Source organism: Pseudopodoces humilis, chromosome 20 (assembly GCF_049639895.1).
Source record: "Pseudopodoces humilis isolate 2021_Gansu_Grassland_sample_001 chromosome 20, ASM4963989v1, whole genome shotgun sequence".
Lineage (NCBI taxonomy): Eukaryota > Metazoa > Chordata > Aves > Passeriformes > Paridae > Pseudopodoces > Pseudopodoces humilis.
The window spans coordinates 7,341,360-7,357,649 of NC_142219.1; the positions used below are offsets into that span (position 1 = coordinate 7,341,360).

The window sequence follows — 16,290 nt, forward strand, 5'->3', positions numbered from 1 at the left end:
GTAGTGTGTTCAACAACCCACAGTGTTCTTAAACATCTCATTTGAGGTCACATTGCATTTTTGGGGTCAGTGGAAGCTGAAGGCCCCAGTCTGGGTTGTTAAGTGTCTTCCAGAGAATTTGCTGACTACATAGGCAGGTTGGGTTCCTGATTTGGTATCTTGAGTTGGACAGGAAAAAACACCAGCTGTCATCTCCTGTATCTGTATCTGTGCTACTAAAAATGTTTATGTTTGTGTATTTCTCCTCCCTCTAAATACCTTACCTTGCTTTTTTGTTTAAAGCTGCTCAGTTTGGAAGAAAAGTGGCTGTTATGGATTATGTTGAACCTTCCCCACAAGGTATGGAAGAGAAATACTTGGGTAATAATTAGAAATGCATATAATTAAGTTGCTCAGGTGAGCAGGTTGCTCTAGACAGCAGTGTCCAAAGCCACAGTCTGCTTTTAAAAGTCCTTAAACCCAGCTTGTGCCATGGCTCTTTCTCTCCAAGATGAACCAGCTGTGCCTGCTCCCCTGCACATTTAGTTTCTTAGCAGTGCTTGATGCTACCATTTATAGTAGACTTTGGACTTAAATAAGTGAGACTATTCCCTCTGACGAAGTGTTATTTAAAATTTCTAAAAATTATGAATTGTGTCATGTTGAGGCTCCTCGTGTACCATGCATAAAATGAAATCTGCAAACATGAATGTTTAGTTAGTGAATCTTCTGAGCTCTGAGAAAAATCTTGAGATGGTTTGAATTTTAGAAGAAAAATATACAGAGATGGTTTTTATCAAACAAAAGAGCACAAAAAACATTAGAAATTGATCGGTAGGAGACAGCAAACTGTGTTGTTACAGAACTTTTTACCTCCCATGTGCCCAACTGCATTGTTACACTAATCTGATGCATTTACTTTTTTTCTTTCTTTCTTTTTTTCCAAGGAACCACATGGGGACTTGGTGGAACTTGTGTGAATGTTGGCTGCATTCCTAAAAAGCTTATGCATCAAGCAGCCCTTTTAGGGAGTGCCCTTAAAGATGCCCAACACTATGGCTGGAATATATCCCAACCTGTTCATCATACCTGGTAAAGACTGTTGCCCATCTCCACTCCTATATGCTGCAAATGCATAGCAATAACCTTTTCCCAGTTGGTGTTTATTATGGGACAGTTAGAGAAGTGAATTTTGCATGTGAAATTTTAGCCTGATACTTGTTTAAAAAACAGAACTAGTTACTGGTTTCTCAGGGCAGAAATTATGTTGATTTGGACTTGATAATTTACTTTCACGACAGAAAATACTGTGGTTCATTCCTCATTTTCAGGAATTGCCTATATCTTTGTGTTGCATAATCTGAATTCGTAATATGATGACATTCAGTTTCTTGTTTTGTGACAGGTCTGTGATGGCACAGGGTGTTCAGAATCATGTGAAATCCTTAAACTGGGGACACAGAGTACAACTACAAGAAAAGTAAATAAGACTTTGAAGTTTGTCTTTTTTCCCACAGTCAAGGAGGTGCTCTTGCCCTTGTAGAATTGCAGAATTGCCTTTGAAGTTTCTCTTCAGAGCTAGTATTTTGAGTCTGTAAGTCCTTTCCGCTGGGGACTGTAAGTGCCCTTGTCAATGTAAGTGGTCACTTCCTCTCCCATTTTCCTTTTTGGTGAAATAGTGGTTGACACTGACCATACACAAAAGCAGTGTAGTGATGAACTCTTTAGTCTGGAGAGGTTTTTCATTAATATCAAGCAGTCACGGTTTCTTAAGATACTTTGGATCTCGTTCCCCAAAATTTGTATGCCATACAAACTCACAGCTAACACTATGCTAGAGCAGCAGATTTTTTTTTGCTTTCAGTGCAGAAATGGTTCCAAGTTTTTCAATATGAAGTTCCTTTTATAGAGAAATTATATTAAAAGAAAATTTAACAGATTCTGGTCTTGTTACTCCTGCTGAGTCACTTTGGTGTGCTCTCAAATGAGCATGGTATCAGAAATGCTATAGATAGTACTAGTAATGCTATGGCTAACGGTAAATGTCTTTTTTGAGGAGGTCAATAACCTGATCTCAAAGTTTGTTACAAGGTTAGTTACTTCTCTGTATAGAGGAGCTAAATGTGACACAAGAATTAAGTGACAAATTATGATAGAACTGCAAACAATGCTATGAAATAAGATTCTTTCATTTTACTGCTCTATGCCTTTTTGCTACCCTTTTAAGCATTTAAATACAGAAAAACTAGCTGATTGTATTTCATACCTACTTTCTTTAAGTGTGCATTGCTGATGCTGTTTTCTTCTAAACAGGAAGGTGAAATATTTCAACATAAAAGGAAGCTTTTCTGATCCACATACAGTCCGTGGTTTAACAAAAGCAGGTAAAGAGGTGAGCTGCTGTGATGATTTCTGCAGTGTTGTTCACTTTGAACATTTCAGGTCATTTGGGAGCTAGATTGTCCTTTAACAAATTGCTTGAAGTATTCAGTATTGTTTTGGTGAGTGAGATTTGCATTTTCCACTTAGAGAAGTTGTTTATGAGCTCGACTGGTGCCTGCTGAGTCCCTGGCCTGGCCTGGCCTGTTAGATGCTATTGCTTTTTTCTGCAGGTGGAAATGCTGAGACAAAAGATTTTTGTTTGATTTGGTCAGTCATGCTGATGCTTACAGAAATGCAAGTTCTGAGAATTAGGTTGCTCTGAGCTGCTTCCCTCCTTCAGGTGATTTGTAGGGGTGATTAACTCGGTAATACCAAATTGTGTGTGGGAGGCAATTAGTGGGAATGCACAGCTGGGTCACATAACGGAATGGTGGCTGTTGTTGTGTCTTCAACAAGGTCTGAACATGCCTTTTAAACACCTTTTTAAGAGTAATTTTTTAATGTTACTGATTAATATCATCTTGAATATCGGGTTTTTGAGGGTAAATGGCTAGGATTTTCTAGAAACATTCTCATTTTGAGGTAGCTTAACTCCAGGCCTGAGACAGAATTTACTGCTGTGATCCGTGTGCATTTTATCCTGACAAGAAACTGATTTTAAAACAGTGTCATTTGTGCATAACTATTGCTTTGAAGTAGTCATCAGAATCTTCCTCAGTGTAAGAACAATTGCATGATTCATATTAAAACGAAACTTAGTAGAGAATGGTTAGGAGAAATTCTGCAGGTATTAGTTTATCTCCATCCGTTTTTAATGCATTGCTGATTTTTATGTCACATAAATAGCAGATAGTAATGCCAGCTTTCTCATTAATCGTTCATTTGTACATAGATGAAATCCAAAGACAGATAAAAGGGTTTTAAAGGCTTGATTTTGATTTATTTTTGTTTGTAGACTGTTGTTACTGCAGATAATATTGTTATTGCTACTGGAGGAAGACCAAAATACCCTCTGCAGGTAAGTTACCCTTCTATTTGACAGCTCCAGTGCTTTGCTGGTTGAGATGTAGAACACAGGGAGGATAAAGAGCGTAAAAATAAAGCAACGTATAAGGGATTTTTTTATTTGTGTCACACAAAAAAATGTCTTTATATAAAGGATGGCCTTTTAGATCAACATTTCCATAGACAACAATTTCCTCTGATTCAGTATGTTGGTGTTGCTTAGAGCTGTAGGATAATTTGGGTTGGAAGTCAGCAGCCCCAGATATATTCCCCTTGGTCTGTACTTCATCCAGCACAGCCCAAAGTGCTATTAGCTTTTATTGCTGACAGGATTTGCATTGTAGATTCACCTGTGTGATCATAGGTTGCAGGTGCACTGGAGTATGGAATCACAAGTGATGATCTGTTCTGGTTAAAGGAATCTCCTGGGAAAACGTAAGTTACCTTACCATGGCTGTAACAGGTGCTGGCATTCCTACCTTTTCTATATGGCAAGGTGAAAAATGTTCAAAATTGCCTTTTGTACACCAATTTTTCTTCTGTTTTCCTTCTGAAAATGTGCTTTGAGATGCATCAGTATTATGCTACCAAACTTCATTAGTAACTGATAGATCTTCCCCCTCTTCCTCTTACGAAATTCCCTTCTAAAATCAAATTAAATACCTGTTTTCACCATGTTAGGTTGTGCTGTAGCAATTACACCCCAAGTCACAAGATGGCAGCATGAACTCACCCGGGGGCTGCTCAGTCCCCGTTCCTCAACTGGGGGAGAAACTCCCAACATAATTTTATGTTCTCATAAAGTTGTGGCAGTTCTGATAACGAAAGAAAATACGATGAGACATTTGGGTACCTTTTGCTTTGGAAGCTATTGTTCAACTGAAATATTAAAACACTGGTTTTAATGGAAAGCCTAAAATGCCATAGTTGTTTTTTACAGCACATAGCACAGTAAGGTTCCAAAATTTGAAAATTGCATTACAGAGCAATTTCCCAATGAAGGTAATTGTGATAAGAAATGCAGATTTGCTAGCCTGAAAGTCAGATGATGCTATCTTTTTGTCCTATTGAGCAATTCTAGAAAAAGCAAAATAGACTTTGAACTATAATACTGGTGTTTTTGCAAAATAACATAGTTGCCATTCATGGCAGTGACTTTCTGCTATAAAAAATGCACTGTGTTAAGCTAAACTTCAAATAGATAAATGTGGCTTCTTTGTACAGTTTTGGAAAGAAAGTAAATTTGCTGTTGTTTGTGCTGTATCAGTCACCTCTTGAATTTTGAAAGCATGATTTATGCAAAGAAATTGTTTTTAAGAGAAGCAGCCCCCACACCTCCCAAAAAAAACCCTAAACCATAATATAAGATTTATCCTAGTGAGATGTTTCTGTGAAAATGTGGCTCTTGTCCAGTTGCTGCTAATGCAAGTTGTAACAGTGTAATGTGGGAGTCTAGTGTTTATATGTTGCATTCCTGAGATTTAGTCAAAATAAGCCTGCAGGGGCTACAGTAGCATTTCTGTGCTTTATCAGGCTGTGTCTTAGCAAATGAAGGAGGGAGTTGTTAAAGGTTTGTTTCTGTCGGATTTGTTTCTGTTATAAATATTCCCAAGGTTCGGTTTAACACCTTTTGTTTTTAGTCTGAGCTGTGTTGTAGTTATTCTTTCTTTTCTCCCTCTCCAAATGTACATATCTCAGCTACAAATTACATGCCTGGAGGTTATAGAACTGTCAGTCCTGCAGTTATTCTTTTTTTTTTCTTTTTTTAAGTAAACCATTAACCAACTAAAAATCCCTTAGATATACAAACATGGGGAAGAAACTCACTACTGAGATGAAGGGTTTTGGCAGAGTGAATTAGAAAAGATGCCTTGAAATGTGTTGAGTATGAGTGAGAGATTGAGCAGGTGTGAACAAGGTTAGGTCCTGCTTTCCTAACTTTTTTTTTAGACACTGACAATGCCCAGGAACCTCCTGTTTTGTACAAAAAACTGTGAATAATGTGGGGCTGATGCTATGAATAAGTGCCAGCTGACATCTATGTTTCATCTAATGAAAAAGAAGAGCAAACATATGCCCAAATTACAGAAATTCTCATTCTTTTCCCTGTGAATCTTCAATAGATATCTCCTTAGGGGCAGTATGTGGCTTTTTGCAGCATTTCCCAGGAGCTGCTTGCTAATGAGCTCACAGATGAATCAAATGCCCTAATGCTGGAAAAATTATTTCCCATTATGTTAAATTGTTTGCCAAACATAAACCCCAGACTAGCAGATTTTAATCACTTGTACTCAACCCACTCTCTGTACACCTTCAGAAGTAGTATGTTTTTATTGTAGGATAGAGAGATGTTATCTGGAGCCTTTTGTGAAAAAACATGTGTTGTACTGACTGTGCAGTCCCTGGGGCTTGCAGAGCTGCAGCCTCCATGTCTGCACTTCTCAGAGGTTTAAAAGCATTGCTGTTAGAACTGGGAGATGCTGCAGATTGGTTTAGGGTAAGGCATAGACCACAAACCCATTCAAAAACCTAACAAGATACTTCATTATCAATGGAAATATTGTGTGGTATGCATCTCCAAACTGTGAGATTTTAACAAGTCTTCATAAGACATAAACAGCAAAGGAGTGCAAGTGCAACCTGTCCAGCAGCTGAGCGTTAATGGCTGCCTGGCTGGAGCTGCTTCTACCTGCAGAGCAGGAACTGAGCATTCTGCCTTTTTTACCCAGCAAATGTAGGGAACTGAGGATGTAGTCAAGAGAGAGAGGAGCTGCTGCAGTGTAGGGAGCAACTGGGGACAGAGATGAAAACTGCTGTGCTGGAGAGCTGATAAACCTCATAAACTGGAAGTGCTGATGGACAATTTCAGTGATATTCTTGGTTGAAAGGGTGTGAAATATTGGGAGAGATGGGGAGCTGGAGTTTTATTTAAGAACTAAAATGGATATACTGGGTAAATACCAGTCTAAGTAAATCTATTAAACCCATTTTCTATAATAGCATTCACAACTGTTTGAAGACAGGAAGGGCAAATATTTGGCATTTGGAAAAATACGACAATTAAAAAGCAGATGGCTATAAATCAAAATGAAATTTAGCAATGAATAAAATCTTGCATTGGGAACTGTAATCTACTTGATAGGAAGACATAATCTAATTGATAGACCATCCCCAGGTGCTGAAAGATGAGCTGTCAGGGAAGATGATCGGCCTGGCTGGATAGACAGTTTTGGCTGGAACTCGGGGAAAAAAGGAGTGTTTATGCCTCTGGGAGAAGAGGGATGACTACAAGGATCTCATGAGGTTGTGCAGGGAGAAAATTAGAGGGGCCAAAGACCAATTAGAACTTAATCTGGCTACTGCTGTAAAAGGCAATAAAAATCTTATTTTCTATAAATACAGTAGCAACAGAAGGAGGGCTCAGGAGAATCCCTATCCTTTATTGGATGTAGCGGGGGGAGAATACAGTAATAAGGATAAGGAAAAGGCTGAGTTACTTAATGCCTTCTTTGCTTCAATCCTTAATAGTAAGAGCAGCTGTTCTATGGGTACCCAACCCCTGAGCTGAAAGACTGGGACAGGGAACAGAATGAAGCCCCCATAAATCATGAGGACTTGGTTAGAAATCTGCTACAGCACTTGGACACGCACAAGTCCAAGGGCCTAAATGGGATCCAGCCCAGGGTGCTGAGGGAGCTGATGGAGGAGCTGACTGAGCCACCCTCCATCATTTACCAGCAGTCCTGGCTAACTGGGGGGTCCCAGCTGACTGGAAGTTGGCGAATGTGGCACCCAAATCAGAAAACGTTTTTTTCTGATTGTGCAACAATATGCATAAGCTCATTCCACTACTTTCTTCTATTTTTTTTTTCATTTTATTTTTTTTTTTGGTAACAGGTTGGTTGTTGGAGCCAGCTGTATCCTTTGAAAAGCTTGTGATGATCTACAATTGTAAGAGCATAGCTGTTTTTCCTATGGAAGTTCAGTTTTCAGAATTCCTTTGCTCATGTCATATAGTCGAATTGGTAAGAGAATAGTAATAGTTTGCTATGCAGTAGCAACATGGAAACATGGAACAGCTGAGGATAAATTCTCAGGATCTTAAATCCAGTGTTAACTAGAAGACTTCCAATTTTTATTCTTTGTACAAAAGCAAAGATGTCTGTGTGAGGAGAACTTGGTATCTCCAAGTAAAAGGCCACTTGTGTACTACTCATATATTGTCTTTATCAAAATTATTGTTTGCATTTGCTTAACTGGTGCATCACCAGATGTTTCCCTTGAGTGTGCTGGTTTTCTAACTGGCATTGGATTGGACACTACAGTCATGATGAGAAGTGTCCCACTTCGTGGGTTTGATCAGGCAAGTACTGAATATATTACATCTTATCTAGCAAATAAATTAAAAGATATTTTTTTTTTTATCTTTTGGTCTCCTAAAGAACAAGTGTTGTTTGCATCTCCAAACATTTCCTAGTATGTTCACAGTTTTAGAGGTGGGAGTATTGTTGTTTAAGTGGCAGTGACAAACACCACTTGTGGTAGTGACACTAGTGACAGCTCCTGGTTGTATGTCACCCTCTCCCACTTTAAGGAGTGGCTTCCTTAAAACTAGCAGCTTGTATACTTTAAAACTGATGGCATGCAAAATGGTATGCAAAGAAACATATAGATTATATATATATATATTAAAAAAAGAATATAAAGTGTATATATATATATATAAAAAATATATATATTCTTATACAATGTATGGAAAACCTTGTATAAGAATAATTCTTAGGATTTATACTCCTCATTGAAGAAGTTGACACCTGTAACAGCACAAGATCTGAGCAACAGGGAATAGTGCGTGTGGCACTTGGTCAAACACAGTAGGGCTTGCTCTAAGAACTTGATCCTCTGTAGACAAGAAGAGCACAATGCCCATAACAAACTTAATAAAGTATTAATGAAGATAAAATAATTATGCTCAGTCTGCAGCCACATTGAGTCTGATGGAAACTGATTAGTGTGCTCTGAAACATGAGCGCTCACATTTCTGAAGAGACAACCCTGCTGTTGCCTTCATATTAGTTAATATTAACTTTGAAAATAAAGTTTTGTAAGCTGAGAGAGTTTGTGTGGAGTTGCATGTGAGCGGTTTTGTAATAATATCCTTTAAGTAATAAACGTACTCTGGCAAGGTGCAACCTGAGTTTCTACAGTCAAGAGCACTGATGTCTTTGGATAAACCTGTTGATGCCACATTTTACTACTTCAGTGTGGTGTGCCATTATTTCAAGCTAGCTCTTAGGACAGAAGTATTTTTTTTGTACTAGAAGTTTCCATGAAACCTTAGTGATTTGTAGTCATTGCAGAGAAATAGGAAATATCTTTCTCCGGTCGTTTTATGAAAAGTATTAAATTTTCATCAAGCTACTAGAAAAATTTAATTATGGTAATGGTAAATTGAATATGCTCTGGATTGCTTAAACAACAAATTCTTTAAACATAACTTTTATTAATATGCTGGGGTTTTTTTTTGAAAATAATTTGACTATTCAGGTATAGGTGCCTCTTGGAATGGAATTGCAGGTCGTAGTGACTCCCGAAATTATCGTGTGTTAGCAGTGCATAGTAACTAAGTGATAAAGGATGTTGGAAATGTGCAGGGTATTTATTGGGGTTTCCTGAACCCAGCTGAAGGAGGGGTTTACATTAAAAAGGTCATATATCTAAGATAAAACAAATTTGTTTCACTACTCAACAGCAAATGGCTTCTTTAGTAACTGAGCACATGGAATCTTACGGAACAAAATTTTTAAAGAGATGTTTCCCAACTAAAGTTGAAAAATTGAAGAGCAACAGATTGCAAGTCACTTGGAAAAATGCTGACCTGGACACAGAAGAAACCGATTCTTTCAACACTGTTATGTGGGCAGTAGGTAAATATGATTATCTTAACATTTCTTTGCAATGCTTTTTATTCTGATGAAGTGAAGTCACTTCATCATGGGGTCAAACAATGCCCCCCCCCATTAAATGTTTAGTGACTTAAACAATGGTAGTTAATTCTTTTCTTGCATTCCTGACTTGCTCATTTACAGTCTAAAACACACTGAAGTTACAGTGAATGGAAGAAATCTGTGGTAACTATTTTTGTATGAGATTCAATAAATGGGAGACATATTCCTCACTTTTACTGGAGTAAGAACATTAATTCCAGCAAGCTCATGTTTGCAGGTAGTGTTCTCTGAGTCCATACTCTTGACTGATTCATGAAACTATTCACTCTAAGTGCATATTTATCCTGTTTAAGAGGCTACCATTTCATCTACGATTTTTTCTAAACTGTGCTGCTTAAGTGTGTTACTGTAGCCATCATCCAATTCAGAGAAAGAGAAGTAACTGTCTCTAAAAACCCAAGCTTATTGCAGGGAACCTTGAAACTGTATAGCTTTTTGAAATCTGGTTAGGGACTTCCACATATCTCAGACCCCTTGGAAATGACATACAACATCTAAGTGTAAATTGGTTTACAGGAATGCTGTGACAAACGTCTATGACCATAATCACCAGAAATGGGAATCAAATCTGGGGTTTGCCTCCTTTGAGACAAATGCTACTTCCTGCAAGGACTAAATGATACATGGTACAAGGCTCCATCCCACAGGAATGAAAATATTCCTTCAGTGTTGCCTCCCTAAGCTGCTCATTTGTCGCTGTTACAAGTCTGTCCTCAGTTCCTGTATTGGTTCAAATGGGCTGTAAGCCCACCAGAGTATTCTTGTTTTTTGTGCTTATAAAGCTTTGTGAATATCTGGAATTCTAGATCAATAATGCATGGCTAAAGGTAGTAGTGGTATTTGGCAGGCAGATGATATCTGGCAAACAAAGTAAACAGGCTTAAACATACTACCCAAGAAATCTGGTTTGATGCAGACGAATAATCGGTTTTACTAGCAGCTTTAGCAATCCCCTTGACTACTTTATATTCTTTTTATCTGGCACTACTGTTTTAGAGTAGTGGGGATGCATTGCTCTTTCATTTATTTATAACATAAATTTAAATTCTTGTGGTTGTAGAATAGATCCATTACAGGATCAGAAACAGATCATTTACAGCATTTCGTATTTTGCCCAGTGGACTTAATCTACTATCCAGTTGTTCCATTTCTCTGGTTAAGTCAGCTTTATATCTTCCTAATACCCCAAACAGAGAGCGGGTCGTGCATTGTGATAAATGTTTTCTTTTCCTTACTGTAACTACTACTCTCTTAGAAATAGTAGAAACTCTCTATAAATTGTGGAAACAGCCTGTAATAATGGATTATTCTCATCAGAACCAATCAAACAGACTAGTGCTTGCCAAGAGCAAAAAAAGCTCATGCTATCTAGACATGTAACAATCCTGAAAACTGTAGAATAATATTCATGAGGTGAGATGAAAAGATTTCCAAAAAGTGGGTTTCTAAGTGCTGTATTTGATTTTTCTTAAGCTTTCTGGTAAAAAACCCAACCCATTTTGTGGTTCTATGAAAAGTACTCTAGTTGGAGACACACATGTCAAATGTCAAGTCAATTTGTTTACTTTTGTCTAAGATGGAAAAAAGAGCTATTAAGTTGAAATAATAAGGAAAAAATCTTGGTTTACTGTTAATTATAATGGAATAAGGTTGCATGCAGACTGTTGCAATTCAGTTGTAACATGAGTCTGCTCACTATTTCAATACAGAGGAACTACATGTATTTTAATTTTTGTCACAGATTTGAGTTACTATCCATATTTAGAAATAACAAAATGAATACTTTGAGGATTTTGTGTTGACTTTTTTTAGTGTTTAAATTGGCACTCCACCCTTAAGGATTAAACACATTAACAGTTAAAGCTGGTTAATTGGTGTGCAGTCCATATGATTCATTGTTTTGCTCTGTATCAACACACCCACACCAGGTGTCTCAGATAATAGGCTGGGAAACTTGGTGGTGTTGAGGATTTCCTGTCTGCAGATGTGCCAGTTACAATACTGATTGAAGCAAGTCAGCTTGTAGAGTTGGTTAAAAAACAGCTGCTGTTGTTAATTAATTGTAAACTAAATTATAGTACATATTTCTATAATTTTTGCCAGAGCATCATGGAATTTTAATAGGATTTTATGAATAATGTTAAAAATAATTGCTGACAGTAGGACATAGTTTAATAAGCTACAGTACTGTCTCTTAATGTCAACCCTTGAAAAAGAAAATTAGATTGTGTTTCTATGACAAATTTTTTTTGCTTTTGGAATATGTGATTTTCTGCTTGTATGGATAAGCCAGTAAAAGCAGGCACAATGCTCTCTTTGTTTTTCTAGCAGCTTTTTAAACTAGTCAAAATATTTGAGGGGGAAAAAAAAGAAATCTCATTTTGATACATTTAAATGTAATTTTAAAATTTCAATCCAACGTTTTGTAGGTAACTGTCATGGACCTCTGATACCTTGCTGAGGGACTACATTCTGTTATATTCCAGCTCAGTGCAAGAGCTTGTTCTTGACCTTTATTTGATTTTTCCAGTTTGGCTCTGTATATCCTTCTGTCTTACTAGTGCTGTCTTTGGCTTCTAGAGAATTCTTCTGAAATTGTAAGATTTTGAGGTTTTGAGTTTTTGTTTAATGTAGAACCAATAAACTTTTACTACTGTATAGTATTCTCCCTGCCCTTAAAGACATACAAATAATGTTTGTTAGCTGCTTAATTTACCCGAGTTCCAAAGCAATGGTAAAGGTGTGCACATTCAGAGTAAACATGGGGTCTTCACCCAAAGGAAAGAGTAGATATTGACACCTTTGTAAGCAGATGCAATTGCTGAGATGCAGGGCAAAGTTGCAGGAGATCAGGCTTTGTAGGGTGGGTTCATTTCAGCTGTTGAAGGGCTGAAAACTGTGGCTGGAGTGCAGCAGTTGCAAACAGCCAATATACAAAAGGAATTGGTAATTAGTATTTCCATGTGAGTTTGCAATAGATGGCAAAATATCCCTGCTCTTACTGAAATTCGATTATTCACGAAAACCTTAGAAAAGATAACAGAGTCACTCCATCTCCAGTGGGGTCTTACTGTGCAGAGGAACAACACTGAATGGTTAAACTAAGCAGGTATGTGCCAAATAGCCTGGAATTAGTTTGTCAGAGAATGTGAGGTAGTGTGCAATAAACTGTGACAGAAAGAGCAATGACCAACAGCAGATTTTATGTTCAGCTTTAAAAACAGAGTTTTCTTCCTCATGAGGGCAGTGGAACAACCATTCTCAAGTTCCAAATCATTTGTAAATTTAGGGGATCCTGACTGTGTCTTTGAAATAATATAATATTTGCTGTAAAAAAGAATTACAGCTCTAGGTCAGTGTAAAGCTGAACAGGTATCAGGTGTTGCACATCATATGCTATCAATTACTGACATTGTCCTTGGTGCCACACTGGACATTAGGCAGATTTGTTTTGTTGTGCAGCAAAATAGAACCCTCACTGTTTGCTATCAACAAAGGGTTAAGTACATAATATTTTTTGTAATAGTTTTCTTCAGGGCTTACAACCAAACCGGTTTGGATTAACAAGGGAAAGAGAGATTTTGTTAGGATATTTTCTGTGAAAAGTCCCATAAGGTAAAATATTGCTGTGATCTCCTGTGAGCAGATCTCTGCCAGCCCCTATAGAAAAGGGAATGGGCTTTAGATTTGTTTTGGAAAACATAATCTTGCCATCGAGTTTTTAATCTTTGAACTATTCGTGAAAAATAAAGCACCTTGGTTGATCTCAGACAGCCCTTAATGCTAATATGTTGTGTTTTGCTGAGGCTTTGGGTCTTTGTTCTGAGCTTCCCATGTCTCTCTCTCTTACTAACTTAAACTCATTACTCTCTTGGTAAGATGTGGTTTCTGCAATCCTAATGAAAATTGTCATTCCCCTTATATCAGCCAGTGCTTTTAGGTTTTGTTCCCAGTATCTAGTTTTAAGGACATTCAGTCAGACTTTATTCAGCAGGGCTATTTTTAATGTGCTTTTCCCTTTGTTCAACCAACCCATAAACTTTGAGTCTAACTTCTATTTTATGCTACTTATTTTACCAGCCTGTAACTACAAAAATAACTTGTTCATGTGCTAGGCTTGCCTCTAAATCTGCATGTGAAGAAAGTTGGATTCAGAACTATTTCACCACTAAGGTGCTATTTGAGTTGATAGGTGACGCTAAACTTTACCCAAATGATGGTATACATTGATTTTAAAATGGAAGAAAATTACTCCAAAGTAATTTCTTGAAAACAGTATAATTACTGTGACAGTTTGTGCAGAATACAGGTTCTGTTCAATCATAAATGCTGAGGAGATTGAAGCCAATGACCTACCTCACTTGGGAATGGTGGCTGAGTGCTGGTTTTTGAGACTGCAGAGCCAGCCTTTGAAACCAAACCTTTGGTTAAAGCAAGCTTTATGTGGGAGAATTAATGTAAGAGTGAACTGTAGCTTTCTTCTCAGAAAATGTATCCAGTCTCTTCACTTTTTACAAGATGTTGAGAACTAGAAAAGTAGGATTTTAGAAGTCTGTCCCATGCTGTAAGTTTTTAACTTGATTACAGGTCACTTGGGAGTTGCTTTTGTTGTTAAGTCCAGGTGCCATGGCCAGATTTTTGTTCATTGCACCATGAGCTTTCTTCTGAGGCGACTCCTCTGTGTGAAAAGTATTAGTCAGTGCTACAGGAGAGTACAGTTCTCTTGGCAGAGAACCAATTACTGACCTAGCACTGACTAAGGGCCAGATTTTTTTTTTTTAATTGTGGCAGGCATGCTGGAGGTTTATCAGTAATGGATGTAGTGTTTAAAAGCATCCTTGTAGAAATAATGCACACTGCTATCAATGTGATAAAGGTTCTGAACTTCTTTTAACCTTACTTAATCTTACTCTAGCCAGTATTTTCCTGTAATCTGAACAGTAGTTACACTGAAGTGTTTTTTATTAGTCATTATCAACTGATTATGTTTTAGTGAACATCTTGTGGGATTTAGGATACATTTGAAGGAGGAAAGGGTAGTGAGCTTCAAACTAATTTGGGGAATTTGTCAGGCACTCAGAACGAAGAGAGTATTGAGACTGGGAACACAGACAAGACTGATTAAAGTGATACTGAGGTCAGACTGGATAAAGTTATAAGGTGATATCCCAATGTATAAGAAAGAAATGGAAGCAGACTATTGGGCTTGAGCTTTATCCCAGAAAAACTCTACTGTCACCCAGCAGTATCCTCACAGTGGCCATCTACAATAAAATGCTTGGTTGTCTCCAGTTTGGAATTTTCAAATGTTGTGAGGCAAACAGGCATTCCAGCTTCTGTGGTTGAGAAACTTGGGAAGACCCATTATAAAATTCTGCTGTCAGCTGCACCTTTATCACCCTGGGAAATCTTAGTGGATGTAAGAATATGCTATCACTCATTTACCACTGCTGCTTACCTGATGATGCCTATTCCTTCTGGCTTCTTCTGAGTTCAGCTGCTTCAGTCTCCACTGGTGAAGGTCCTGCACCTGAAGGTCACAGTCTGATACTTGTTCCCCTTGTTCTGTGTTCAGATGTGATTACCAGAGCCCCCAGGCAGGTGAAGGGACACAAATGTCACACCACAACACAGCCAGCCTGGCCAGCATCTGTGATGTGAGCTTCAGCCACTCCCCTGTCACTCCCAGCAGTGGAGCTCCCTGCCTGGCAGCCCCCTTAGGAAGCCATGTTGTTAGATTTTACAAAAACAGATCAAAAAGCTGTTTTTTTCTTTTAAAGTTAAAAGCAAGTGGGGGCCAGCACTGAAAGCAGGGCTCTGTGTGGTTTTCACAGCTGTGTGCTAAGCGTATGGGTTTGTGAAAGATGAGATTATGGTGTGCTGTTAGAAGTGCAGGAGGCAGGTCACCTTTTTAAGGGTCAGATTTGAGTTACACCTTTCTTCTAGATGTCTGGCATAATATTTTGCTGTTTTGAATGAAAGCTAAATCTAATCTTGTGTCCTGTACAATCACACACTCCTGTTCTTTGGTAGTTTCAGGTCATCTTCAAACTAAAAGCATATGTACAGATTTTAGGCAAATGTAGGTTTGTGTGCCTGGTAGGATTTGGGATCTTAGAAATAAGCTGTGAAGTCATGCTTTCTTGAAGTTGAAAATGTGAAAAAATCAGGAGTTATGGGTATAAAATGAAAGTCCTTCTGAGAAATGGTGAGAACTGATTTTATAATAGCAAGTGCATGTTGGGAAACATCAGAATTCCCTGAATTTGGCACTACAGCCTACCAAGACACATTTATAATCATGAGCCTAAGCTCCTGAATTTGAAATCAACCAAGATCAGTAAGTATAATTCTTGTTTATAGAAGTGAACCTGCATGGGACTAAAGGCCAATAGAGCTTCAGTTCAGTGTTTAAAAATTTTGGTTTTGCCTTCAAAAATAATAGTTAGGCAGTAAAATTGAGAGAGAAACCTCACTATGAGAAGCAACACCTTTTTTTTGTAGTTCTTAGCTATTAATACCAAGCTGTACATATGTTAAAATAGACTGCAGTGGAAAGGTTAAGTGTTATCCTGCAGATTTGATAAACTCAACTGCTGTTGTCACAGATCTTTAAATGACTCTATTGACGGTTTTTCTTTTTTTCCTCTTTCAGTGCCTGCCATTGCGTGCTAAGTTTTCTCTTGGCTCAGCCTGGCAGGAAAAAGAGGAAACTAGAAAACCCCATTAGTTGTCCATTTGCAGAATACCTAGGCTTTACTCTCAATACACAAAGAAATACAACGGTAGGAAGTTGTTTCACATCCGAGCCAAGATAAGGTCCTGGAGGTTTATTATTTTTGTTGCCTGATAGCATCAGGACTGGGGAGCAGGGGGCAGAGAAGGAACAGCAGATCAACATCCCATGAGGACAACA

General features: G+C 38.0%; 1 protein-coding gene across 1 annotated transcript in view; it reads left to right on the plus strand.

The window, feature by feature from the left end:
* Positions 1-16,290, plus strand: part of TXNRD2 (thioredoxin reductase 2) — a 33,234-nt gene that overhangs the window by 1,600 nt on the left and 15,344 nt on the right. Inside the window, exons 3-11 of the mRNA XM_005524366.3 lie at positions 283-339; positions 927-1,071; positions 1,385-1,459; positions 2,293-2,371; positions 3,317-3,379; positions 3,731-3,801; positions 7,264-7,283; positions 7,638-7,729; positions 9,119-9,293. Of these exons, the coding sequence (XP_005524423.2) occupies positions 283-339; positions 927-1,071; positions 1,385-1,459; positions 2,293-2,371; positions 3,317-3,379; positions 3,731-3,801; positions 7,264-7,283; positions 7,638-7,729; positions 9,119-9,293 (777 nt within the window). The remainder of the gene's footprint in view (positions 1-282; positions 340-926; positions 1,072-1,384; positions 1,460-2,292; positions 2,372-3,316; positions 3,380-3,730; positions 3,802-7,263; positions 7,284-7,637; positions 7,730-9,118; positions 9,294-16,290) is intronic.